Genomic DNA, 27820 nt, shown 5'->3' on the forward strand with positions numbered 1-27820 from the left:
CTCCAGCAGCTGGGCTGTGAGAGCAGGCTGTCCCCAGCTGTCACCCTTCTGCTATCCCACAGGGGCTTGTGCAACCTTGGGGCGGGCTGGCCATGAGCCACTTCCCCTGCAGCCCTCGTGATGCCTGGCCCAGCTGGCAGGGGATTTCTCAGCGGAAGCAGCCTGACAGGTTGTCATTACCTCGGGTGGTGCTCACCTTACTTCTCCCAGCTAAAGGAAAGGGGACAACACAGCTGGGGCTCCACCATGAGCCTTGGAGCTTCAGCCCTGTTGACAGAGGTGAGCGATGAGGCTGAAGGTGAGGAATGAAGGGAAGGGATGGGGAGGAGGGTGGCTGTGGGGATGGGGAGGAGGGTGGCTGTGGGGATGGGCATGAGAGCAAGGGTGGTCGTGGGGATGTGTGGGGGCACCCACAGGGACACCGGTCAGGACTCCTGTGGGTATGAGAATGAGGACACGCGCAGGGATGGGGTGAGGACACCCATGGAGATAGCGGTGAGGATGCTTATGAGCACGGGGGTGAGGATGGCTGTGGGGATGAGGTGAGGACAGCCACGGAGGTGACCGTGAGGACAGCCGCGGGCATGGAGCAATGACCCTTGAGGGGATGAGGTAGGGACAGCACGGGGGCAGCGCTCGGAACAGCCGTGGGGACAGGGCTGAGGCCGCCGTCGGGCCGCGTTACGGATACCCGCGGGCACGGGGCCGGCGACGCTCAGGGCAGCGGCAGGCGCGGGCACGCCGGAGCCCCGCGGAGCAGGCCCTCCCCGGCCGCGCAGCCAGCCCCGGCCCCGGGCGGAGTCGCCGCGCTGTTTCGCTTTCGGAGCGGGGCGACGGGGCGGGCCCGGCGGCACGGAAGCGCGGCGCCGAGCGCCCGCGGGGCCTTCCCCGGGCGGCGGGGCCGACGGCAGGTGAGTCCGGGGGCCGTCCCCGGGCCCGAGGGGGAGACGTCCGAGAGGCCCCGGGGACGAGCCGGAAGAGCTCGGGGCTCGCGGCCGGGCGAGCCCCGGTGAGCGCCTCCGCCTCTCCGCAGGGCCCGCGGGCTCCCGGGAAGCCGGAGCCCGGCGCTGCCCCCCGAGGACGGCGGCTCCCCGCTGGCGACCATGGCGGCCCGCGGCCGCCTCCGCTGCCGCCAGGTGAGAGCCCCGCACCGCGGCGCGGCCCGGCCAGGGGCGGCCGCCGAGGGAGCGGGAAGAGCGGGCGGCTCGGGCTCCGCCACGCTGTCCGGGGCCTGGGCGGGCCGGGGGCTCCTCGCGATCCCCGGCCGCCGCTTTCTTCTCCGCAGGTGCTCGGCGGGGCCGGGAGCCGCCGGCTGAGGGCGGCCGGGGCGAGCGAGGCACGGCGGCCGGAGCGCCGGTAGAGCGATGCAGACAGGTGAGCCGGGGCGGGCTGCTTGGCTGTCGTGGTGCTCGGCGGCTCTCGGCGGGCCGTGCGGGAGGCGAGCCTGGCGCATCGGCGGCGGTGATGCGCGGAAGGAGCAGGAACGACCCGACCCCGAGCGGGGATGTGTGTGCTCGTGCCGATGTACTCCAGTGCTGTGATCAGTGTTGGTCACCTCACTGCCAGAAGGACATCGAGGACCTGCGGAGTGTCCAGGGAAGGGTGACGAAGCTGTGAGGGGTCTGAAGCACAAGTGTTATGGGGAGCTGGGATGGGTCAGTGTGGAGGAGGGTCGGGGGAGACCTCATCGCTCTCTGTAACTCCCTGAAGGGAGGTTGTGGTGAGGTGGGGGTTGGCCTCTGCTCCCAAGTGAGAGGATGAGAGGTGATGGCCATAGGTTGCACCAGGGGAGGTTCAGGTTGGATATTAGGAAAAACATATTCTCTGAAAGAACAGTGGTGCATTGGAACAGGCCGCCCGGGGAGGTGGTGGGGTCACCATCCCTGGAGATGCTCAAGAACCATGGAGATGTAGTACTTAGAGACGTGGTTCAGTGGGAGATATTGGTGGTAGGTGGATGGTTGGACCAGATGATCTTCGAGGTCTTTTCCAACCTTCATGGTTCTATGCTTTTGTGACCCGTTCAGTGCCACTCCAGCGGTGTCCATCTCCTTGCTTGTGTTGCAAACCCACGCCTGTTTCCCAACAGCCATTGTGATCACCGAGCAGCCGGTCTCTGTCTCCGTTCCTGTTGGGTACTCCTTCGCTCTGCACTGCAGAGCCGAGGCCCACACCTCACTGCAGTACCAGTGGTTTTGTCAGTGCCAGGTAATGTTGTGAGCAAGGGTGACTTTCCTCATTGCATTGGGCCAGCTCCGTGCCCTGCAGTGAGGTGAGTTGGCCCTCTGTTAGCAGTGCAGGTGGGCAGCGGGAGGCTGGAAGAGAATAGAGGAGATGTGGTAGTACAGATGTGCTTGCCAAGGGTTTCCATTGGTTCTTTCTCCCCATATCCTTATGAGGAGGTGACACAACCAGGGATTCCAGCTTGTCCTGCCTTTAAAGGGGCTTGCTGGTGCCTTCTGCTACCAGCAGTGACGGGGGAACTTGCTGCCTACTGCCTGTGTTTTCTCTGTAGTCTGTCCGCTACCAGATTCCTGGTGCCACCAAGCAAGACTTGCCCATCACTGCACAGCAGACCCAACTCTACACTTGCAGAATTAACGACCTCTACAGAAATGTGATCTTCTCTGACTGGGTGAAGGTGGAGGTTCATCCACGCGTTGCCGGAGGTACAAACATGTCTTCTAGCTTTGCTCTGTTCTCTGCTTTGCACAGACATTGCTGGATATCACAGCAGTGGTCCTTTGTGGTTTCTGAGGCATTGTGTCCTCCGAGCTCAAGTCATTATATAGGAGAACTGCTCCAGTGATGTGGATCTAAGCAAAACCACTGTGACTGTGCTCCAGGTATTTCAGGTCCCTGTCATGATCCTGGTAACCCCAGCTTGTATTTACCCTCTTGCCCTGCTGACCACTCACTGTGGGTTTACTAGAGGGAAGTTATACTGGGTGTTTGCTGCTAGGTGTTTGCATAGGGCAGAGGGTCTGGATGAGGCAGTCTGGCTATTTCAAAGCTGGGCAAAGTAACTTAGGGTGTGCCTGACCTCAGCGTGTTGGCTGCACCCTTAGCAGGAAAGAGTGACCATCGACAGGAGTCGAGGCACCTTTGGGACCGGGAAGCAAGAGGCAGTGCTTTGTTGTGTCATATGCTGTCATGTATTGCTCTCAAGGATTCTCTGCTCCTGGGGCAGAAAGATGTATTGGTGACACTGTGAGCACAGCCATCCTGTGGAATGGCATCTCCTGGTGTGGGTGGAAAAAGTTTACTTCTCTATCAAAGCACATGGACTGCACAGAAAAAAAAGAAATATTGTTTTCTGTCCTCACAAAGGGAGTACTAATTCTTTGCCTCTGCTTCACAGGACTGCTCCCTCAGCTCTGGCAAGGAGAACCAGTCATCATCCTCAACCCCACTGAGCAGAAGGTGGAAGTTGGGAAACCACTACAGCTGCAGTGTGCTGCCGTTGGGGTCCCAGCCCCCAGCTACCAGTGGTACCGAAACGGGAACCTGCTGGAACACCAGAAGAAAAAAAAACTCTGGGTAACATTACCTCAGGATGGTTCAGAAACTTTGGCTACTGAGGTGGGTGATGAGGGAAGCCCAATGGGATGGTGTGCATGGGAGAGCTTCAGAAGCCTTGGACAGACTGCTGAAAATTTTATGCTGTTGTCATCCTCAATATGAGGATGACACAGTCCTTCAGTCTAGCTCTTATCTGTGTGCATAGGCTCAGGAATGCTTTGATCTGCGTGATCAGGTGAATGCCAGCAGAAAGCTGTCTCTCCTTGCCTGTCTTCCCCCTCTCTTCAGCCCTGGAGGAAGAGCATTGTGCTCAGACATTTCCCTGCACTGCACAGATCCCCCCTGTTGCTTTGATAGCCCTGACCGAAGAACTGGGGTTGAAGAGGGAATACATTTTATGGGCTTCTTTAAAAGCTGTGGATGTTTCTCTAGGAAATAAGAGATTCACAGATGTGCCAGCATTAAGGGCTCTCAGCAGGCCTCTCGTACCTTCTTGTAGCAGCACAAGAAGAACTATTGTATAAATGTGCAAGGTGTTGTGGAGTGATGAAGCTGCGGGAATGGTGTGTGCCTGCAGGAAAGCTAGAAGGAAAAGCAGTTATTCACAGCAGGAGAGAGTCATGGAGTCAGCAAAAGGTCTGATTTTATGGTGGTTCATTGGCTGAGTGCAAGTCAGCACTGTCGTCTTCTTGTTGCAAGAAAGGCAGATTTCTTCCTGGTATATCACTTGAAGGGCAATAAGGGCAAGAGAGCCAAGCTCTTCTCAGATGGTGTTATGAGGGACCATGGTCTCAAACAGCTCTTTTCCCAGCCTGATGACTAGGAAAAGGTTCTTCCTTTGCGGGTGGATGGTACAGCTGTGGAGTATGTACCCAGAGAGGCAGTGAGATCTCTGTCATCAGAGATTTTCAAGACTTGTCTTGACAGCTGCAGCTGACTTGACACAGTTGTGGCTTTAGTTCCTCTCTGAGTAGGAGTCTGGGCTGGAGAACCACAGAAGTTTTTTGCAAGCCAGCACTGCTGGGGTTCTTGAGCTCCTTCAGGAGGGTTGGATACAGATGGGAAACATACTACATGATAGAAATCTAGAAAATGTCATCCAGGAGGAAAATTGGGAACCTTCTGGTGTTGGCCACGTGCTGTCCTGCTTGTGTAGCTTCTAGGGCAGAGTATGGCTGTGACACAGTTTCAGGGCTGGTGGATAAAGAAAGGAGAGCATTTGGGCAGAGCACTTTTGCTCTTCAGAAGAAGGCTGTCACCATAAATAATGTAATTTAACTTTTGATCTGTCTAGATCAGCCACACCAAAGTCAGCGACTCTGGCACGTATCTCTGCTGTGCTTCCAACAGCCATGGAGAGCACTGGACCAACGCAGTGGACATTCGCATAGGTGAGCAGAGCTAAACCACGTCTGCTTTGCAGCAAATCATCTTCTGGTGTGAAAGGGAATTAGACAATTTTAGTGAACTTGCATGGAGATACCAAGCTGGTAGATGAAGTACTGAGATGTTATCCTAGGGCTCAGTTTGTGAAGGGGAAACTGGGTCAGGGTTGTGGGATTGGAAGAGCTAGAGCGCATAGCCCTCCCCAGCTTGATCAGACTTAGTAACAAGAAAAAAAGAAAGCCATTGCTTTTAAGGACTGCTTCTGCAGGGAGCCGAATGTGAGAGTGGAGCAGAGCTCTAAGAGATACAGGAGTGTCCTGGCAGTCCTGCAGCAGCTGTTGTGGGAACAGCTTTCAGAGCACTAATTCACACCCTGGATATACTGGATGATCTCAGCAGAGCTGCACGTGTACCCCTGAGCTGGGGACGCAGGCATCAAGCAGCACTGTGATAAATGTGATTCCTTGATAACAGAGTTCAAAAATAGTGAGGGAAGTGGCATCTGCAAAAGGAAAAAAAAACCCAGCAGTCTGCCCACCAGACTGTGGTGCAGCTTGGAGTGCTGCTGTGTCCTGCAGTCTGTAGGAAACCTGCTGCATTAGGCTGTGCTCTCAGGTGCTCATTGCAGCCTTTCTTGCCCTGTCAAGTTACTGATTTAATAGATTCCCCAACAAGATGTAGCAGGGTCCTTCATTAAGGTGAATTTACAGCCTCACCGAGTTAAAGTGATGTGGTCAGATGCTCAGATGTATCATGCTGGAGAGGATGGTGTTTATTTTGGGAGGTTCAGGTCCATCGGGCTGGCAGCCCAGGGCTGATGCTGTGTGTGCTGTGCAACCTGATGGATCCTGGGGAGAAGATGGATCCCGGGAGCCTTGGGCATGCTCTGCCTCTGATGTGACAGCTACTTTGGCTGTGTGCCTTTGCAGTGCTGTGAGACAAGTGTAGCTTTGTGGACTCTTTACTCCACCTAGAGAATTTTCTATGCCATAAGCTTTTCATCTAATGTTTTTCACTGGCATTAAAATCTCTCCAGGGTGCAAATTGGATCTCTATAATCTGAGAGCCCTGTGTACTCTCCTTGCCTCATTGCAACTTGCAAAGCAGTGCCTGGGAGTAACAGACAGCATGAACAGACTGGGTTGGTTTCCAAATGTTATGGCTGGATAGCTTGAAAATGAGACAAGCAGCTCTGTCAGAGACAGGAAAAGCACAAACAGGTTTGTTCTGGTGGCTTTCCAGGCATTCCTGGAGCTGCAGCACCTAGATTGTCACAAATGGGGCTGGATGGGATCCACCTGAGGGTGCTGAAGGAGCTGTTGGAAGTGCTCATAAAGCTGCTTTGGACTGTCTCTCAGCAATCCTGGTCAACGGGGGAGCTCCCAGAAGACAGGATACTGCCAGTGTGACTCCCATCTACTAAATGGGTTGGAAAGAGGATTTGGGAAATTGTAGGCCTGTCAGCCTAACCTCAGTCTGGGGGAGATCATGGAGCAGATCATATTGAACGTGATCACTCAGCATGTGTGGGACTGAATGCAAGTGTGGTAATCCGAATTGGGAGAAAGTGCTGATGGGTGTGAGGGCAGGAAGGCCCTACAGAGGGATCTGGACAAACTGCATTGAGGGTCTGAGGCCAATGGGATGAAATTTAACAAGACGACGTACCAGATCCTTTGGTTACAAGCCCGTGCATCGCTACAGGCTTGGGGCAGAGTGGCTGGCAAGCTGTGCAGAGGAAAAGGATCTGGGGGTGTTAGTCAAGAGCCATGTGAACATGTGCCAGTGGAGTGCCCAGGTGGGCAAGAAGGCAAATGGCATCTTGGCTTGTATCAGAAATAGCACAGCCCAAGGAACAGGGAGGTTATTGTCCCTCTGCATTTGGCACCAGTGAGGCTGTGTACCCAGTGTTCATATTTGGGCACCTTACTGCCAGAAAGACATTGAGGTCCTGAAGCGTGTCCAGAGGAGGGCAGTGGAACAGGTGTCTGGAGAGGAGGAGGCTCAGGGGAGACCTTATCACTCCCTACAACAGCCTGAGAGGAGGTTGTGGCAAGGTGGGGATCAGCCTCTTTTCCTGGGTAACAGTGATAGGATGAGAGGTAATAGCATTAAATTGCAGCAGGGAAGGCTCACGTTGGGTATTGGGAAATATTTCTTCTCTGAACATGCTGCCCAGGGAAGTGGTGGAGTCACCATCCCTGGAGGTGTTCAGGAACTGTGGAGATGTGGCACTGAGGGACTTGGTTTAGTGGCCGTGGTGTTGATGGTCTTTTCCAACCTTATTTCTAATTTCTTATTTCAACCATAGTTCTATGATTCTTTAATTAGCAGTACAGTCATTACTGTGTATTCAGATGCTAAAGGTCTTCCAGACCTGTAAGATTTACACAATTAAAATATGTCCTTACTCTTTTTTTCATATAAAGCCTGTAGAGTTTCAGGCTTTTCACTGGGCTGGATTGGTTTTTCTAATAGGAAAATCTATATCTGTCGTGGTAATGATGATTTTCAGGGGCTTCATGCTGGGAATGCTCAGGGCTGGGATTCCTGCATGGATGCCCTGCTGCTCTTCAGCAGGGCAGCTAATGGACTTCACGGATGTGAACTCCATGTTTGGGGTGGCCTTCCTGAGCTGGAATTCAGGAGAAAGCAAACTAGGGTGTTGTAGGTGCTGGGAATATTATCACACCAAGAGCAAACAGTCAGCTTCCTTCCTGCTCAAGGGAGTAGCTCTCTATTTTGAAGCTTACGTTGACTGAGTTTCTTTGTGGAATCATTCTGTTTCCCCTGCCTGCCCTTTCTCCCAGCTCTGTTTCCCAGCTGCTTGCACATAGTCACTCTTCTCTCCAGCATGCCCTGACCTTCATCCCGAACCACTTGCTGTTCCCCTTTGCTGCCAAAATGGGATTTCAGATAAATCCCACGCAAATAGACTCCTCAAATGAGCAGACTGTAGGGTTAACAAGGAAGCGGCAAAAAACGTGCTTGAGGAGCAGCCTGTTTTACTTCTGCAGTTGCAGCAGGGATGCAGATGCACTGTGTGATGCAGCTTTGCATTGCCAGGGGCCATGGAAACAGGTTCCAGACCTGCTATGGGAGCTGGCGCAGGGATGCTGCATGCTGGGCACAGACTTATCTTCCCCTTTTTCTTTTCCAGACACCTGTCGCTCTGGGAAGTTATTTGGTGAGTACTGTCTTTTCTTGAGAAATTATTCCCTTAATTAAAAGTTAAGCTCCAGAATAGATAGGAGGGGAAGGCGTTGATGTGTTTTTCCTGCCCAGGCCATTTCAAGCTTTTATGACAATGCTGCTGCCACAGGCTCTTTGCTTTCTGGATCGGATCTGTAAGGCACAGGATGAGTCTTGTCCCCTGCCAAGACCTCGTCTGTCTCACCATGTGGAGAAAGATTATTCCTAATGAGTAACCCAACCTCGGCCTCCACACCTGCCAAATGACAATGAAATCTGCTTTGCACAACACCTTTTCCTTCTTTGAAATACCTCCTTGGACTAGAGCAAAGCTCCTTGCTCCCACAGCTGCTGAAACCCATGAATCTGATTTTCCCACAGGGATATCTGGGGGTTAAAATGAAAGCAGGAGATGGAGTTTCTTTCCTTTCTCCCTTGGGGAAAGTTACTTCTGAAGATAGCTCAGAGCTTTCCTCTCCCAGGCACCACCAGTATGTGAGACAGACATGACAGGACCTGTGCCAGAAATCCTCAGTAGCACTGATCCTCCGCTGCTCCTGGAGTTTTGGTTCCCAAGTGGAAACTTTTCAGGTTTTTCTTTCAAAACGATGCCTTGTGTGTTTTATTCAAGTGTTGAAAAAGCTGAGGGCTTTCTGGAGGACACTGCAGGCTTGTGACATGTCTAACCTTCCTTCCTAAAAGTGAGAAAGGATTTCCCCTGTCCTCGTGCCAACCAAAGGAAGTTAGACCTTGCTACCTGCTGAGCACTTACAACTTTGTCACTTGTTTTTGTTAGCTACAGGCAAGCTAGCCCTTTTAGTGGGCAACAACCATTACCAGCATCATCCAAACCTGATGGCTCCCGTCACGGATGTGTTTGAGCTGAGTCTTCTTCTGAAGCAGCTGGGCTTCCAAGTTGTCTCTCTCCTGGACCTGAACAAGGCTGAGATGGTGGCAGCAGTCAGTCGGTTCCTACAGCTCCTGGAGAAAGGAGTCTATGGTAAGGCAGCAGTTTACATACAGGTGGCAGCAGTCAGAGAAAGGGAGGAGCAGAGATTTGGCAATTTCCCTAACAGCTATTGTATTAAAATAACAATAATAAATAAATTAGGGGCTCTGCTAACCCACTTTTCTTCATGTGGGTTAGGGTATCCCTGCAGCACAGTCTGCAGTGGTGCCAGCCTTGGCAGAAATCCCAGGTAAACACCATTCAATTTGGGCCAGGTTACATGCAGGCAAAGAAGGTTTTTCTCCATCATGTGGCTAACCTCTGACTCGTTTAGCATGGTTTTGTGCTTGGGTTTTGGGAAGCCAGTGCTTCTGATGGTGAGTGGGAGAGGGTGTTTACATTTTTTCTTAGATGACAGAATTTAGGAGGTTGGTTGTGGATTGCCCCACACACTCCTTTGTCGGGCCAGAAGCTCCTTTTGATCTCTGATTGGCTACAGTTGGCCAAAATTTCCTTATTTCTCAGTCCTGATGACAGGCTTTTTGCAGAAGCGCATATTCCCAGCTGCAGACAGGTGGCTTTTGTGGTTTAACTTCCTGGGGAAGTGTTCCGTAAACACAAAACCAAAGAGCCAATCTTGTGGGTCTTAAAGCAGGTGTCCAGATTTTTGTGATGAAAGTAGCTTCCTTGGGATTTCTGAGATTCTTCCAGCATGATGGATACTCCAAAAACACCTGGCAGATGTTTGCTGGGTTTTGGTAGGCTTTTTTTTATGCTTTGAAACATCAGCATGAGGCACAGCCTGCTTTGAGCAGTGCTTATCTTCAGCACCCTCTCAGCTCACTGGTGTACCAAGGGATTGAGGCAGCAAAAGTCAGCATTAGGGCCAATTTCAGTGCTTGCTGTGAGGTTAGGAGTTGTGTAATGGATAGAGATGAGGCCCCGAGTGAAACACTGCAAAGCTCCTTCATTCCCAGAGGCACTGACTCACCCAGGGAGGCTGAGTTGGCAGGGAAAGGCAGCAGGCAGAGATTGCTGCTCCAGCCCTATGTCATCTGACAGCAGCGTAGTCCTGTGACTTCACTTGCAGATTCCTTTTCTGGTTGCTCTCTGAAATCCCCTTGTGTCTCAGGTTTTGTCTCCTCTCCTGAGCCAGAGTATTCCCTGGGGAGATGCTGTGCTTTTTCCACGTCTGTGTAAGGCACTGCCGCTCCTGCCTTGTATGTGTAGTGCCCGAAGACCAAATGGGGTTTTTTTCCATGGTAATTCCCCTGTTTTCATAAGCAGTGGAGAGGAAAAAGATTGGGAAATGGGAAACCATTCATGCTGTCATGCCTTATTTAAACTTCCAGTACTTTTCTGTTTTTGTGGCCATTGATCCTTCCTGGCAAAATTGATTATGTGCACTGGCAAGGAAAACATAAACAGCTGAGCTACCAAACCCTGATAAGCCTCAAGTGTTTGCTTGGCATAGCCTGCCTCAAATAGTGGTTTTCTTTACAGCTTTCTAAGCTGAGCAGTCTGTTCTTCGGAGGCAGTGAACCTTGGCATGGGCCAGTCCCCACACTGTGATCAAGTGGAAGATGTTTGCTGTAATTGGGTGGCATCCAGACTTAGGGTGGAGTGTTGGGTCTGTCCTGCCTGCTGATTGCCCCAGGTCTTCTGAATGATGCTGCCTCTCACTGATCCATCTTCTTGCATTTTTTCACTTGTTTTCTTTGCATAAGATTGAAAAAAATAGGTGAAGCACACATCCTGGAAATTAACTTGTCTTTTTATTAGAAATACATGTTTAGAGGAAGCCAGCAACTCCTTCTAAACACTGTATATCACTTTTTTTCAAGGCAGTAGCTCCTGGATAAACACCTAAAGCTGACTGAGAGAGACAGTTTTGACATAGATCACACAGATGATGGTGAGACAGCAGCGTGTTGCCCCATGTCTTATGGCCTTTGCTGATGAAGAGAGTTGGGCTTTGTTGTCTCGTTAATTGCCTAATTGCCCTTCCAGCAGCTGTAGGCTGTTATTAGACCCCGCCCCCCTTCACCTCCACATCACCTGCCCAGCCCAGCCCCTTCTTCCAGGCCCTGGAGCCCAATAACTGAATAGTTTCTACTGGCCTTTTTCTTGCTTCTTGAACTGAAGTCCCTAAAACTGGACGTAGGACATAAGTGGGGTCTCCTTAGGGTCAGTGGTGGTGCTGACAACTTCCCTTCCTCTGCCAGTCCCTAAGGTGTCTCCTAAGGTAGCTCTGTTCCCAGGTGCTGGCTCATCTTTAGGGGGTTGCTGCTGTGTTTTCCTTATCTCTAGCATCACTGTTCAACCAGAGCTAAACCCCAGACAAAATGTTGCCTGGTGTTAACCTGTCTGAGTGCAGGACTTTGTGCTTTTTGTTATTCAACCTCATCACAGGTTACTCAAGCCCAGAGCAAAAAAACCAAGGTTTAATTTCAGGCAGAATGGTATTGCGTGCCTGGATGTTTGAGGTGATCCAAGGGCTTCTGTGATTCACTGTAGTGGCTCATCTGTTTTTTCTCCAGCTCTCTTCTTACAAAAGGTACAGTGCATTTTGAAGGACCCAAACATCCCCTGAATAATCTAATTATGCAGCCCTCAGACAAACAAGAAATCTCCCCAGCTGTTATTTCAAGTGTCCTAAAAAGTCCCGAGTCAAAAATGTCGGAAATGCAACAAAAGCAAAAGCTTACAAGGGAAATAGGAGGAACATGCTGTCATGGGTTAATTAAGCTGCATGTTGACATTTCCTGTGTTATAAGCAGTGCCTGGAGCTTCCCCTTTTTAATTTGGTACTCGGAAGCTTGTCTCTGATCAGCAGTTTTTGACTCATAAGATGTGGGCAGTGTGTTGAAATGTAACTCGGAAAAAAAAAAACAAAATGCCTTTTCCCCTCTGGGCAAAATGTTGACATTCCTGTTCAGGAAGAGCAATTCAGTCCAGAAGAGATTTGCAGTGAAGTTGTTCAGCTCATGTGAAGTTCCTGTCTTTCTGTTTGAACTCCAGTCACTGAGCTTAAATAGCGCAGGGAGCATTCAAAGGTACAAAGCAAGGCCTCCAAAGTTAGGAGATTTGATAACTTTATGATTCTCTGTGGGTTTTTCTGTCATACTTCAGTTCTTTCCAAGTGTCAGTGATGTTGTTAGGCATAGGATGTCATCAACTCCATTATAAGTACAGAAATGGTGTCAGAGAGACAAAAGCCAGAAATGCTTGACTACTTTAGGGTCCAAACTTGAAAGAGCTGTATCTGATTTTTCCACAATTCTTCCCATGTTATACTCTTATATTTTCAGAGCTTTTGTGGCTTTGATTTGCTAGTTATGAAAGTTTTAAACTTGTGCAAATCTGAGCCCTCTGTTTCTGGCTGTTGATCCCTAAGAAGAGGAACCCAAACCTTGTGGGCACCCGTGAAAACAGCCATTTGAGTAACTTTCCATTGTCCCCTGAGAACGGAAACTGAAGATGACTTTAGCCCTCATTTACTATGAGGTCATGGTTTCACTCCATGGGATGAGGTCATGCTTTCAGTCCTTCAGATCCTGTCCCATTCACTGCATCCCTTCCAGCAGCAGAGATCAAAGTGAGTTTCTTGCAAACTGCAGGGCCAGGAAGAGTGAAGAAAATAAAGGAGAGATTATTCAGTGAAGCATGGGCTTTGGCAGTGAATCTGACTTAAGAATGTCTTCTACTTCTGCCTTATAGTCTTTTGTTCTCATTTCTGACCTCTCATTCTTCTCTATACCTTAATTGCGGTAGTGCAACTGCTTGCATCACCTCACAGAGCTATTTTTAACAGATTTCAGTTCCTCAAGTTGTCTTTCAGCAGCATCCCCCAAGCAGTTCTGTCAGTGCTGGGAAACCAACTCACAGCTTGTTTTTGGAAAGCTACAGCCCACCTAGGGATTCTCGTGCGGGAGGAGAGCCCTTCACTGAACACGTGTGTAGGGTTGGAGAAGCGCTAGCTTTGCCGTGCTCGTCTGTGCTGGCTTTCCAGCGTGGGTGTTCCCATGTTGCTGTCTCTTGTAAAGTTAGAAACCACTGTTATGTTTTGTGCTCCTAAACCAAATCGACATTGGACTTGCCACTGACACCTGGATGAGTCTGTCTCTTCTCCCCCTTTACAGGGCTGGTATCTGTTTGGAGGTTTTGAAGGACACAGTCCACATGTTCTGGACATCTCTCATCTCTCTCTGTTTTTCTCAGTCTCATTTTTCACTGTCTCATAGATGTATAAATACTAGCAGACCTTTGAAATCCAAAGAATATTTCCCATCATCTGAGCCTGCATGAGTCTGTCCTGAACTAGGTAGCTGAGAAGCTTCTTCCTTAAAAGGTTGTTAAAGTACTGTTGGTCGAGGTGAAATGCTTTGTCTATTGTCACGTTCTTGCAAAGAGATCATTTTTTTTTGCCAAATACTTGTTCAAAGGTGATATTCAGACTGGCAGATGCCAAGCCTGGATGTTGTTGCACAAATGATTACGGGTTAGCGAACATATAAACCTTGGTGACTTTGGTGTCTCTTAAAGAGCTGCTGGAAACCACAAATACAAGAGAGCCTCTCATGGCTGCTCCACTGAAGGGCATGGATTTGAAGAAAGTCAGGTCTTTGAGGTCAGGGTAGCTCAAGTTGTCTGCCTGGAAGTGCTGCTAGTGTGTCCCAAGCCAGTCCCCCTACAGGGCAGGAGGTGGGAGATGGCTGTGGAGAGCTGGCTGCAGACCTGCAAGCTTGCATCATGACTCATCTTCTCCTCTCCATGTTCCCAGCTATATTCTACTATGCCGGGCACGGGTATGAACACCTGGGGAGGAACTACATGGTCCCTGTTGATGCTCCACAACTGTACACCCCTGAGAACTGCATCAGCGTGCAGAGGATCCTTCAGAAGATGCAGCAGCAGCAGACGGCCCTGAACCTGATCCTGCTGGACACCTGCAGGAAATGGTAGGGTGCTCTTTCCTCTTCCTCACCGGGACAGGCAGTGCATGGCATTTCAAGGGGTTGGGAAAACAGCTGCCAGCTTCATCCTCCCTTCAGCAATGGGTTCCTGCACAGCTACGTGAGACGTTCTTATGGATTTTCAAGAGCACGTCCTCTGTTGCACTGGCAAGGTCTCTCTGAAAGGTTATACGTCTGTGTTATGAAATCAGCAAGGCTGTCAGGTTTTGCAGGATGTCCTGGGAAGCCCAGTTGGTCACGTGTTAGATACAGCGTTGTAAGCATCAGATCCTGCTTGAGATGTGCTAGGGAGAAGGGAGATGAAAAAGCCTGCCAAGTGCAGGCTATTTGAGCAGGTCTCCTGGAGTGTTGTCTGTGTTTTTGTTTCCATCTCAGTGAGAAGAGTGCAACACGACAGGAAAAATATTTCAAGTTATGCTACTTGGTTTGACTTCTCTAAAGGCTTCTGAAGTTACACTGTGAAGTGGGACCAAGGCTGCTGCTGAGGGCAGGATCAGCTGTTCCTCTCTCAGTGTGGAAAGCCCATCATTCTCCCTTGACCTGCAGATTTCCATCCTGCGAGCTTGTGAGCTGCAGAAAATTACTAGTTGCCCAGTTTCAGTAGATGTAGTTAGGCTTATCCAGTAGAAGTTGTCACTGTTTCTTTTATTTGGGGCTCCTGAGAGGGGCTTCCTGCCCTCCTTACAGGACAGGAAGAATCTGGAGGCTGAAGGAAGAAAATTTTCCCTCTTCTTTCTGTGGTTCTGCACTGAGCAATGGAAGGACAACTTTTGATACCGCTGCCTTGAAAGAGCTGTCAGGCCCATCAAAGACTCTTCGGTATCTTTTAGCTGCAGAGGTGGGAACACTAGCTTTGAATAGCTTACAAGCTATTCTAAGTTGCACTGAGAGTCACCCTGCCTTCTGCAGCTCTGAACTGTCAACAGTGATGGAGCTCACTGTCCTTTGATACCTGCCCCAAATGCCTCATAGCAAAACATCACTGTGCAGCTCACTGCTGCTGCATGGAGGAGAGAGCTTTGGTTCCCTGTCCCAAGGCTGCTGAGAGCCCTTGCTGAGCAGGGCTGCTGAATCATCAGCACGGCTCCTGCCAGATCTGGTGGCAGAGGTTAGCCCAGGAACTTGTCCAGATGTCAAATGTTGCACCTGAAAATAGCAGGGCAGAATGTGATGGGGAGGCAGCTTTGCTACATGGAGGCTCCCTGGGAATTCTGACATGAACAGCGACAATCTATGAAATGGTTTGGAGCTGATACCTCCTTCCTTGATGTTGCTGGCCATTTATCTGCTCAGTGAATTTTACTGCACTTTGGGAGCAGGGTGTGATGTGAGAGCTGCTCTGATGTTATGTGGCTGTTCTTCTCTCTTCCTCCCCCAGTCTCACACTTTTTCCCTCCCCTTTCCCACAGCAAGCACAGCACTTTGTGCAGTAGGTGTTATCACTGGGCACACAGCGGATGGCTGTGGAAGCTCCCTGCTTGGGCTTGTTTTTCTCAAGAAGTCACTGCTTCAGCTCAGCAAAGCCTTTGGATTTCATAGTTGTGTGTGTTCACAACACCCAGTAAAACAGGACTCCTGGGGCCTCCTTTCCAAATGCCCTTTTTGTTAAATTGCTGTTGTGAATTGCAGATGGTTGTTTCCATGGCTTGCCCAGCCATGCATGGACCAGGAGGAGCAGTGTGTGCTGAGAAGGATTTCACACCAAGTATCTCTTCGCCCCATATGTTGGCATCAGAAATACCAAGGAGATGAGAAAGGCCTGGCTCATTTGCCAAGTGGTAGCAGATGTTCAGCTTCAGCGCAGGAGGAATCAGGGACATGGAGCTCGCGTGTAACCCAGTAATTCATGTGCTGATTTTGGGAGGATGCGATTGCCTCTTCCAGGAATTCCTGATTTATGAGGGCTTCTGGTTGTGCTGCTTAGGGCAGGAAAAGGACACCATCTTCTGTCTGGGATGTAGATGAGAACTGAATTGCATTAATTCAGTCTGAATGCAGTATGAGTGAACCTTTACTGGAGCTTTGCCATGCTCTCTGATATCAGACATCTCCCTGCCTTTGGTCATGGTCTGGAAACGCCCTGCTGAACTTTGTCTTCTTCTAGGGCAGGGACTGCGGCCAGTATTTTCACTGCATGCATGATGGCTTTACTGGTGCCATCACAAAAGATTTGCACCAGCCTCTGTCTGTGCAGCCTCAGATCACTGTTTCTGGTGTGCAGACAACAGTACCTCAGCTTATTTGGGGATCTGAGCTCTCATTTCTTCTTGGACCTGGAATCCCAGATTTCTGTGTTCATTTAGGAACATCTAAGGGGCAGATAAATCTCTCTGTTTACTGTTCATATTTAGATGCATGTCTCCTTTCCAACATTTTCTCTTCTCATGATCTTTAGAAAATTTACACAAGCCAGATTAATGCTGCCATTAAACATCTTCTCCAGACTGTTGCACCAGTAGTAGGTAACTTTCTGGGTGCTGGCAATGCAGTGATCCCTTCTGCTCTTCTTAGTGTGCCAACTTCAGTTCCAGCAAGCTATTCTAGAATTGAATAGCACTGAGTAACACCATCTCTGTGCTCTTTTCTGTTTGCGATCAGGAACTTATCCATATTACTGGTGTAGGTCTCCTACCTCGGAGGCAACCAGTCCCCATGTTCTCAGGTCTGTCTGGAGTCGGATTTGCTCCTAGGCAAGGCTTGTCATTAATGTTACCATGACATCTGCTTTAGTGGAAACCAGGACTGTCACTCGTGATACACCCAACCTTGGAAATAACAGGTCACCATCTAGGTGCTCACTGAGTTAGATCTAGACAAGGGTGTCAAAACCAATATTGAGCTCTGAGATGTAATTGCATATACTGATCCCATCTGGCCGTGTGTCAGCTTTGATTTCCTGGGGCACAAGGTATGTCCATGGGCTAAAAGAGAGCTGTGGGGCACCCCAGAGCTTTGGGACAGGCAGACAAACTGTAGCCACAAGCTGTGCTTCTGTGCGCACCTCCCAGTCCCTTGAATTTGTGAAAAATTAGCCTCAGGAGACGGGAGGCAAGGTTGCACCCGCAGCTCTAGGTTCATATGCTGCGTAGAGCAGACCACTGATGCAAATAGGTCAGAGGTGGCCCTAACTGTTCATTTCTCCCTGGTTTTGTGTTCTTGGGATTCCTGGCTTTAGTCTGTTGCTGCCCTACAACGCGAGCGTTTATTTTTTATATGAAGGCTGTTCTTACTTTCATCCACAGGAGGTGAATTTCATGGAGCACACTGGCTCTGCACTGCAGGCATGCTCTGATAAATGCTCTCAGTACTGATTGGTATCTTCATCTCCTCTTACAGGTACAACCCAGAGTGTGCCCTCTCCCAGGTACAGCCGCTGGAGCCCTGGGGCAATACTGTTTATGGCTATGCCACGTAAGTGTGCTTTGCTGTGCCCACACTATGACACAGGAAAAAATACTGGCTATTTCCATAGTTTTATTCTTGCAGACTTTCAGAGGCTTCAGAATGCCTTTCTCATGTTTCCTTCATTTTTCCTCCATCTCTCACCCTTTTATCTCTAGTATTTCCCATTCAGACACTTCTTTTCTTCCTCCTAATATTGCCAGTGGCAGCTGTTCATCAGTTATAGGGTACTTGTGAAGGTGACATCAGCTCCTGTCCTGTCATCTCCTTTCCCAGGCCTGAACCTGATTCCCAACGTATGTGTGCCACAAGCATGACATCTGGAACCTCCTGAGATGAAGATGAGCTTACTGCTCCAACTCTAGTTCTTTAGGCTGTTCAGCTGCTGTCGCCCACTGAGGCTGGCAAAAGAGGCAGTGCTCTCCTCCTCTGACCCCTTTCTCTACTTTTTTCCCATCCTATTCCCTTCTCACCTTCTGAGCTAATATCAAGCACTTTGCACCGTTGCATGAGAGGCTAATTCACGCTCAGCTGGCACAGCCTGAATAGAGTCAGCAAGCCCTGACTCACTCCCAGGACTTCCTCCCATCTCAGAAAGGTAAAGACAAGTCATTCCCCTTGCAGGAGTGAAGATGCAGAAGCCTATGAGTTGCAGGATGGGCAGTTCAGCTCTGGGATCTTCATGAAATATTTGAAGAAACATATTTTGCAGGAGAAGAAAGTTACACACATGCTGGAGGATGTATTAGAAGGTAAAGGAGTGGTTTGTACCCGAGCTGGAAATGTATTTCCCTAGCAGGGATGAGAAAAAATATTGGCAGAATCCAAATCCTAGCAAGGGAGAGAGGGAAGATGAGCACCCCCATTCTTCCTCCCCAGAAATGAAGATGCAGGCTGTACTCCATGCAAGGTTTCAGTGACCTGGCAGCATGGACCAGTATGTTGATGTAGGCTCTGAAAGGCAGGATGGTAAATAAGGAACCCGGAGTGACACTTGTGCCTCTAAAATGTCTCCTCCAGACCTTGGCCGGGATCCCGTGGTCACTGGGAAGCAGGTGATGGAGATCAAGCACACTCTGAAGGAAGCCCGTTCCCTGACGGACCCCATCTGCCCCACAGGAGCAGCCACAGAGCGCTGGGGATGCGGCCACGGTGAGCTGTGTGGGGAGCAGCCAGGCAAGGCAGGAGGGAGCAGAGGGACCCCGTGCCCCTGACTGGCTCCACCCGGCAGGGAGGTGGCAGCGGGACCCTCACCTCTCACCCTGCTCTGCCTTCCCTTGCAGAGCCTCCAAGCGAAACAGTGACGTTCCCCTGTGGGGTGCAGGCAGAGCTTCGCTTCCACCGGCTGTTCTCCAACGTGCTGTCTGTCTGCGCCAGGCTGCAGCACCTCCCGGCCCTCCTCACTGATGCGCAGCTCATGCTCCGCCAGCCCACTGTGAGTCCTTTGTGGGGGGATGCTGGGCCCTTCCCCTCGGTTCTCCCTGCAGCAGCAAAAGGAGGGGGATTATAGTGAGCCTGAGGGCTGAACCTGCAAAAGGATCCCCTCCACTCTTAATGCTGCCTTTCTGCAAGTGCTCTGTGCCTTATAAATGCTCCCTCCATGTCTCGGTGGCCTGCCTGGCTTGTAACGCATTATGAAATGGATTTAGCACTGGTTTCAGAGCCTTTAACCAGTTATTTCTCAGGCTTCTTTCTGGCCTGCCTGATTGAATTATTGCATTTAATCTGATAGAGATGAAAAGCCTGTCTGTTTTCTGTGTTTGGAAGCAGATCTGATTCTTGAATAATGCTGTTTTAACCCACTGTTATAAAATAGCTCCATGAAACAATACATCCTCTGCACTTGTTCTGTGTTGAGCCATATCAGCTTCCATGAATCTTTCCTGTAAGAGCTCTGGTGGCCTCTTAGGTGGATCTCTTAGGATTTAACCCTTTTTGCTGCTCATTTTTGCTAACAGTCTTCCTCGTTTTGTGTAGTCCCTTTGCTGAAGGATAGCATGACTGTCACTGGGTCTTTCTGCCCTTGTTGCTGGTGGAGGGGTGCTGCCCTCAGATCCCTTATTGTCACTGGCATGGAGCAGTGCGTCCAGCAGAGGTTGGGAGCCCGATCCTACCTGCCACCAAGCCAAAGCATCATTTCTTCATTTCTCATTGTGAGCTCCTTAACATGCATGAAAATTGTGTGCATGTGTGCGCATATCCACTCCACGGCAGCGCTTGTAGGGAAGGGGGGACCCATAGGCTTGCTTCTGCATGCAGGGCTGGCACAGGAGAAACTCGGGGCAGACCGAAAAGGGACCCAGGAGAGCAGGTGGGATCGATCCGCCGTCCTTGTCCTTTTCCCCAGCGGTGATGGCCCACACTGACCTCCAGTGGTGTGTGCTGACATGGCAGCACATCCTGGCTCTGGGTTGCAATTGGTCTGCCCCATTAGACGCCTGCAGCAGGGCTACCCCGCGCATCTTTGGGACCAATTCAGAGATGCAAGGGTGTCTGTAGGAGGGCGTCTGGCTCCTGTATGTTTTAAGCCCTGTGGAATGAGCCCGGGGAGATATTTGGTTGAGGAAATGGCATTTTTTGCATTTGCCATGTTCTGCCTACAAAAGTGAGGAGCCTGGGCTTGCAGTAAGGCTTGTCAGAGGGAATCACAGTGGTGTTTTCTAGCATTGATCCATTTTCTTTAATTTTGTAGTGCTGGCGTTCTCTTCCATCCCTCATCTTGCATTTTCATTTGGCAGACTGTACTCAGAGAGAAAGACTGTTTTAGGATATAAGTTGAACTAAATTACACGGAGATCTAAGGCACCCCCATTTTTTAATCTGTGCTGTCCAAATGTCTGCTTTCTGTGTTGGATCTCCTTATTTTGAAGTCAAGTCATTTGCTCCGGAGCTGTTTGACCTAATGTCCTCCCCAGTCACATCCCTCCCATTTTTGTAGAATCACTGAGTTTGGAAAAGACCTCATCTAGTCCAACTATCAACTCCATCCCCACCATAGCCACTAAACCATGTCCCTCATGCCGCATATTCACAGCTCTTGAACACCTCCAGGGACAGTGACTCCACCACATCCCTGTGCAGATGCATGTGGGTAACAAGTTGCTGTCAACAAAGGAGCTTTGAACCACACATGTCAAGACTTTAATTGATTCCTTGAGATGAGGTCAGTCCTTGCCCAGATTTCCATCTTGAAGGTCACTGATTTCAAGAGGTATTTTTTTTGTTTTTTGGGTTTTTTTTGTGTCAGCCCTGGAGAGATGAGAGGTCGAGGAGAGCTGGTTTGTTTTCAAGGATCCCCCTCTTGACTCAGATATCCCAGTGAACAGGAAAGCAGGCAAAGGCAGAGGGAGGCCTGCGTGAGTGCGCTGGGAACTCCTAATTGATCTCAGACATACACAGGTCTGTGGAACCTGATAGGATGCACCCTCAAGTGCTGAAGAAGCCAGCAGATGTCACTGTGAGGCTGCTATCTATCCTGACAGCCAGGGCAGGTACCTGAACTCAGGCAAGAGAGACATGAGAATGTCCAACGAATTGCCATGGAGGTGCTGAAGGGCTTGGAGCATCTCTTCTACATGAAGAGACTGAGAGAGCTGAGACTTCAGACTGGAGAAGGGGAGTCTCAGGGGGATCTAATCCATGTCCATAAATGCCTGCAGGCTCCTGTAAAGTGGCACAGCAGTGCAGGGTGCTGAAAGACAGGATTGGATTTTAGAAAGATGCAATCTGATGGCAAGGCTGTTACTTAGCAGATGCAAGGTCTGGACGTGGACAGCAGTAAGCAGTAGTTATGCTGTGCATAATGGGGGAAACAGCTGGGTCATTGTGGTTGTCCACAGCCACTGGTGCAACCAAAGCAGGGCAGAAAACTCTGCTGAGGTTACAAACAGGAGCTCCCAGGTTTGTGTGAGCTCTCCTCAGTGTTGCTGAGGCTGAAGCGCTGAGTTTGGTACTGTTTCCTTCCAATGTCTGTGCCAGAGAAATGCAGCACATCTCTTTGGGCTGTTCAGCTCTTGGGACTGGCTTGCTACCATTCAGGGACACTACATGATTAACCCAGTCCAGATTCCTGGTGCTGCCTGGCTTCCCGTGCACCGTGTTTTATGTCGTAATGGAGTATTGCTATATTCATGCTAGTCACACCCATAGTGTTGAATTTTTCTTGGGATGAAAGTAGGGCATCACAGTCCAATTGCAAACTAATAGACAGATGCACAGGAGAAGAGCAGCTTGTGCAAGAACAGATCTGAGCATCCCTGCCCTGTTAGCTGGAACCAAACTGTGATGTTAATCTCTGAAGATTCACAGTGGCTGGTAATGCAGTTACAAAAAGGAGGCACTTAGAAGTCATCTGATCCACTGCACATCAGTGCCTGCAAGGAGAAAAAAGGGGACACAGCCCAACCCCAGCTTCAACAGGCACCTTCCTAATGCTACTGGAAGTACAGGCACCACCTTTAACTCAAAGAGTTGGTCATTTTCCTGTTGCTGGCAGAGGCTAGCAGTGCTGACTGCATGCTCATCCTGTCCTCAGCTAAGTGCATACTGCAGTGCAAGGTCAGCAGTATCAGGTGAGATGGAGCTGGCTGGGTGCTGTGGGAGCACTCTGCTCCCTTTTGCAGGCGTCCTGCTGAAGTTCTGCATCAGTGGCATCCAGGATGACTTCCCTTGTGCTTCTGTTTTGTCTGCAGGTTTAGTTTAACCCAGCTACTGGGCTCAGCATAACTGTCCACGTTTGGGATTTGGAGCAGATACCTGATGCAATGAGCCAAGCAAGGAGAGGGCAGGAGAGGGCAGTGTTTGTTTGCAGGAAGTGCTCTGCGTTTCAGTCTATCTCCCATTTCAGTTCAGGCTGGCCAAAGGCTCCCTGTGCAGGACAGCTGCTCCACCCCCCTCTGAGTTGTGTCCGCCCTTTGTTGGCACACCCACCTCCCTTTTTTGCCAGGTCCATTTGCTGCCCTGATCTATCCTAAATGCTTTCCAGTTTTTCTTTCCAGTAACAAGTTGCCAGGCGGGGAGATGGAATTTGACTTTGCTTTATACAGTGATAAATGCTTTTCTTCAGCCTGCCTCCCTCCAATGGACCTGCTGGATCAGCACCAGTGAAATAAATGACTTTTACTCCTGTTCTTCCAGCCTTGCAGACAAAGGTGATTCTGATGCCTGCAAATCCCAGCGTTTAGGATCCAGCATTTTAGCTTCCACGGCCAGTAGTCTTCTGGCCAGAAACAAATTGCTTTGGCCTTCTACAGGCAGCAGTTCAGGGGGTGTTCCTGGACGCAAATGTTACTGATGAGGATCTTAGTGAGAGGGAACTGTTCTGGAGAAATTTGAGTAATTAGGCAGGAAATGACAGTTCTGTAAATGGCAGGGGCTAACTCATTACCCAGCACAACTCAGATCTCCCTCCATCTGTGCCTTTGGGAAGCTCCTTACTCCCTCCTCCACAGGCCTCTTACACTACAGGTCATTGTGATACTGGCTTTTGCTGCCATCTACACCACTGGAAATCCCATAATTTCCTGCCCTCAGAGGGTGTTCAGCTAGGTTTTGCCACTGATTTACTTGAGATAAGTGTGTAAAGTCTATATTCCTGCTGCTTGTGTTCTGTAGCACTTCAGTTAGAGTACACCACATTGCCACTAGACCAAGTGTCAAGAGCACAGGCCAGCCCCAGGCACTGCTGTGTAGAGAAGCAGCATGTTTGATGGGCAGCTGTGTCTCCGTGCCCAGGGAGATGCTGAGATTTCCTCACATTTCTTTTGTTTTCCTGACCTAGGAAGTGGACGATGTTGCCAATCTGGAAGAGAGCCACCCAGACCAAATGGATTCTCTGTTCACCTCTGTTTACAAGCACGAGGAGCTGGACTGCGTCTTCCAACTCTGCGGACTACAGAAAATTCAGGTAGAGTACAAATACAGTTTCCTGCAGCCTCACAGAAGCAGTACTTCCCCCTGCTGCTGGCTGTCCCCCTCTGACCATGTAACTCTTGGCTCCGTGCAGAAGATGCCCAGCATCTGGGGTGTCAGCGTCACGCCCACATCAGTGTTAGCAGAGCTTGTTGGTGGGCACAAAAGCTTGCTTTTCTCTTGCCTCACCCTTTATTTCCAGTGCCTGGCCAGAGAGGCTGTTCCTTGCCTGTGGCAGCCTCATAGAGGTCAGAGTAACCCAAATGTTGTGGATGAAGGATGTCTCACTAAGCACTGTGATTGCCTGAGAGATGGACTTGGACTTGAGCAGCAGAAGGGATTATTTCCTGCTGTCAGAGCAGTACTGCTGAGCTTGAGCCAGATGCCCCCTTGGCACTCTTCAAAAAGACCATTTAAAGACCACATGAGAGGCATTATTACTGGTCCTCTGGCTTGGTTCTTCCAGCAAGTCCTTTCTCTGCAAATAGCAGCATGCACCTTGTTTCTCCCTTAGTTTTTTCTCCTCTCGCACCCAGCCAGTGGGTCTTGCCAGATGCTTATCTGCAGGGCTCCACACCTGAACATTGCTCTCGAGCTGCTGTGTGGATCTGCCTACAGTGAGCAGCATTAGCCGGGTAGGATACGTGCTTCAGCATATGGCAGCAGGCCAGGCATGTAGGAAAAATCTCCTTTGTGCTGCATGAACCATCTCCCTGCTTTGTACAGCTGGGCATCTTGGGCACAGCCCCATGCTAAGGCTCCATACTCAGGGGGGTGGCTGCCACAAGCCCGTTATTTTCCAAATCTTTCACCATATATAACAAGATGGACTGCAAATGGATCCTTGCAGAGTGCTGCCGTTTGAAACTGTCAGTTTTTTTGTACTGTGGCATATGTGCTTTAAATGGTTCACATCTGTGCCCTTACATGCCTTCCTCTTGTGTGTGCAGTGCTGGGCTTTGGCAAGGATGGACACGATGACCAGGGTGGATGTCATGGCATTCCCTGTGCCCCAAGGCCTCGGTGCTCTCAGTGCCCTATTCAGTGAGGTCTCCAGGGAGGTGGCCTGGTTTCAGGACAAGTCCTGAAATCCAGAAACTGTGGCTCAGGCCTGTAGATGCCATAAATGTACAGAGCAGCTCACTTCCTGAGGCAGCAGCACTGCCCTGGCACACCACAGCATGGGGCTATGAGCCTTCAAAATGGCAGCTGAGCCCACGGAGTGTTCTAATGGAGCAAAAGCCTCTGCTTCAGCTCTTCTGCCCAATTCACTTTATGTCCTTTGTTCTTTCCTTCCAGACGGATGTGGTCCTGCAGTTGGATTTGCATTACACCCAGCTGAGCACAAAGCAGAGGACTTGTGAAAGCCTGCAGAAAATCCTCCCGAAATTGCTGCTGGGGCAGTTTTTCACCCAAAGGAACTACACCCGGCCCAGCTATGACAGCGCTCCAGCCCGGGCAGACCCCAGTGGGGCCCTGAGGACAGGCACTGGCCGCAGCTTGCCCAGCAGCAGCCCCTCCAAGTCCAGCAGTGAGCCGGAGGAGAATGATGAGCGCAGCATGAGCGAGCTCTGCTCAGCCCTGCTGCAGGCTGGCCCAGGGCAGGAGCACCCCTGACTCCAGGAGCTGGCATGCACAGCCTTCAGATGTTAACGCAGCAGAACTGAGCTGCTTTCCAGGCTTAGCGATCACCCTGTCAAAATGAAATTTCTGCAGACATCACCAAGGCGTCGTTGTCACATCTGGCAGAGGACCTGGCCTCTCGACAAGTCATAGTGTTGGCAGATGGCACCCACCAGTGCTTATAGTCAAGGGCACAGGCTGATACTTTCTGCAAATCAGGGTTTGCTAAGCGAGTGTCTGAAAGCAGGATTTGCGGCATTAACTGTGTTGAGAAACCCACAAACACTACAGTCCTGCAGTGCCGCACAGGCAGCGTCTCAAAACCCACCACTGCTGATTGTTACCACTTCTGCAAGGGATGCAAGGAGTGACCAAGGGACCCAGATCAGACTGGGTCAGTGTGTAAGCTTTCCCCTGGGGTTGCATGAGAGTTTGCAAGTCCTGCCTGTGTCAAAGCAGGTTTTAAATTATGTGTTTATGTATTTCTACTGAATGTATTTATACTCGGGGCAAGAAAATTGCTTGCTCGTAAAAGCAAGCATGCCCCTTCTAGTCTGTTATATGGGGGCATAAGATGGAGTTAGATCCTGTGTGGTCTTGAGTTCCTCTGACACAGAATCCCCTATGTGTAGGGGATGGAAAAGACCGGGGTGGAGAAGGAAAAGCATCAAAAAAAGTCATTATTAGTGCAACTATTTTTTCCAGAGTGCCTGCCTCAATGTGCATTCACTGCAGGCAACTCCAAGCACTGCCTTCTGTAGAGAACCTGCTGTCCTGGGAGAGCCGTGGGTGAGGAGGGCCAGCCTGAGCAGCCGCAGTCCCCTCCCTGCCTGCCCCTCTGACTGTTGTTGAGTAATGGTTTCGGCAGAGCGCTGCAGGGGAGGGCAGTCCTACAGTGTAAAGGAGGCCAGTGACCCCTCTGAGGTGTGGGATCTCCATCCTACGTCTTGGAGGTCAAAGACTCCTTGAGAAGTCAAGGTGATGGGGTGGGGAAAGTTCCTGAGCTCTAAAAGAGGGATGGAGTGAATATTTTGTAAGTTTTGGTTCTCCTGCAGCAGTGTGTCTGTCCACAGTGGGAACTGTCTATTGCAGCATGGAAAAATATGAACTGCTCCTTCCAGATAAACCATCCTACAAATGCTGGAAGCCAGTCCAAAGAGAACAGAGGAGGCTTTTATTCTTGGAGTGAGTAGAGCCAGGAGAAAGAAGAGAGGCCCCATCTGGCTGAAGTTGAGAAAGTCTCCTAGGAAAAAATGTAAAGCTCAAAAAAAAAAAAAAAAGTACAGGATGTAGTTTGAATTAGATGGACTGATAGGGAAACCAAACCAGAAAATAATAAACTGATTGAAGGGAGAACCAAAGATTAAGTCAACACCAGCAGAAACTTAAGACAGGTCAGTAGGAATTGTTTGCAGGCATTTGGGAGGGATTGTGCACACCCTTCTGTACCAGCGGGGCAAAACACATCCCTGGCTCTTACAGCAAGTGAGGAGTCATCTCCTGCAATTAATAATCTAGTTCATAACAAGACTGTATTTTTTCTAAATAAAACACTGCTGGTTGTTTTTGGTGCATAGTTTCATGTGGCTCTAAGTTAATAGTTTTTGTTTCTTCCCCTAATTGCCGGAGTGATTTAATATTATTCTAATGTTCTTTATGCTTTGAACTCTAGCTTCTGGGCTTCTACGTCTGAGGATTGTTTCTTTTAAGTGACCCTATACTGAAGTGTGGATTTAGAAGATGGATCAGATGACGTTAATTAGGCTGAAATGATGTCTGATGAAATGTAGATAGAATAATGCCAGCATTCATTGTCAACTATCCATCTCCTCTGCAAAAGGTGGCCCTGGGGTGGCTGGGCCAGGCTTAGGAGGTCTCCTTCCTGTTCCCAACTGCCAAATAGGACCTGTCCTCTCATCAGCATTTCTGCATTTCCCAGGAGACCCAAACCCAGCCCTACCACCACATTTCCATGTACCTCAGTTTCTTATGTTTCTGCTGAGATTGCAAAGCTGAATTGCAAAAAGCCTGCTGCCCTGGCACCAGTTCTGCTAGAAGTCTGCCTCTGCAACCTGAAGATCCTTCCAGTCTACCTCTTTTTGTCTACACTGGGAGCTGAGTTTTGTTGGTTTCTTCTTCAGGTCTGCCAGCACTTTGCTCTTGCCTCAAAGAAGTACTACATCTGTTTGCCCAGATACTAAGGCTTGATGGTGACTCCTGCTTGGGCCTGGATTCATTGTAGGAGGGGATAAAGGTGTTCATGCCTTCATTGCCCTACCTCACATAGGAAATCCTGTGGTGGGATAAATGTTAAGTGCAGGTAATGTTCCCTTGAATTGGTGTTTCTGTCAGCCAGAACAGAATGGGCAACTTATCCAAGATCATTGTGCTTTTCTTGGCTATGCATGTCTGGTCTTCAGCAATGGACCTGGGCTCTCCCAGGAGGGGAGAGGAAGGAAGGAGCACCCATCTCCATGAATGCACTTTCAGACACTGCTCGTGGTATGGCTGTGGCAGAGTAGTGGATGATACCTCCGAGCTTAGAAACCTGGAAATTTGATGTTACCTCACTGCATTTGTTCACGGAGTCAAAGCCTGCACAGATCCAATGGCTACACAGTGCAGGTAGGCGTGTGTTATTTTATGCTACTTCTAATAAAATCACCCCAATAGATTGATCCTTCCAGAAGGACTCAAAACCCATTGAAGGCTGAGGCTCCTTCATTAGCTGCACAGCTGCAGGCAAGGTGGGACTACAAAAACTCAGCTACAGTTAACTTTGGATGTCGGGGGAAATTCTTTACAGAGAGAGTGGTGAGGTGCTGGAACAGCTGCCCAGAGAGGCTGTGATGCCCCATCC

At 49.9% G+C, this 27820-nt stretch overlaps 1 protein-coding gene across 5 annotated transcripts; it reads left to right on the forward strand.

Annotated features, from left to right (window-relative positions):
- The first annotated feature begins 77 nt into the window (after positions 1-77).
- Positions 78-27663, forward strand: LOC122187837 (mucosa-associated lymphoid tissue lymphoma translocation protein 1-like). Of its 5 annotated transcripts, none has more exons than XM_042885667.1 (14): positions 78-279; positions 1286-1374; positions 2516-2669; positions 3362-3582; positions 4817-4913; positions 8069-8095; positions 8897-9100; positions 13833-14010; positions 17362-17436; positions 18052-18179; positions 18448-18579; positions 18711-18862; positions 23207-23332; positions 24637-27663. In XM_042885667.1, exons 1-14 carry the CDS (start codon positions 93-95, stop codon positions 24952-24954), a joined length of 2088 nt encoding a protein of 695 aa, XP_042741601.1. In that variant the 5' UTR covers positions 78-92; the 3' UTR covers positions 24955-27663. The 5 variants fall into 5 exon arrangements, with proteins under 5 accessions (XP_042741601.1, XP_042741602.1, XP_042741604.1 ...); XM_042885668.1 differs by having other exon boundaries at positions 3362-3540; positions 24637-26536; XM_042885670.1 differs by lacking the exon at positions 1286-1374 and adding an exon at positions 2090-2208 and having other exon boundaries at positions 232-298; positions 24637-26536.
- The last annotated feature ends 157 nt before the right edge of the window (positions 27664-27820 follow it).

Source organism: Lagopus leucura, unplaced genomic scaffold (genome assembly GCF_019238085.1).
Source record: "Lagopus leucura isolate 7727_CA_CO unplaced genomic scaffold, USGS_WTPT01 Super-Scaffold_100052, whole genome shotgun sequence".
NCBI classification, from domain to species: Eukaryota; Metazoa; Chordata; class Aves; order Galliformes; family Phasianidae; genus Lagopus; species Lagopus leucura.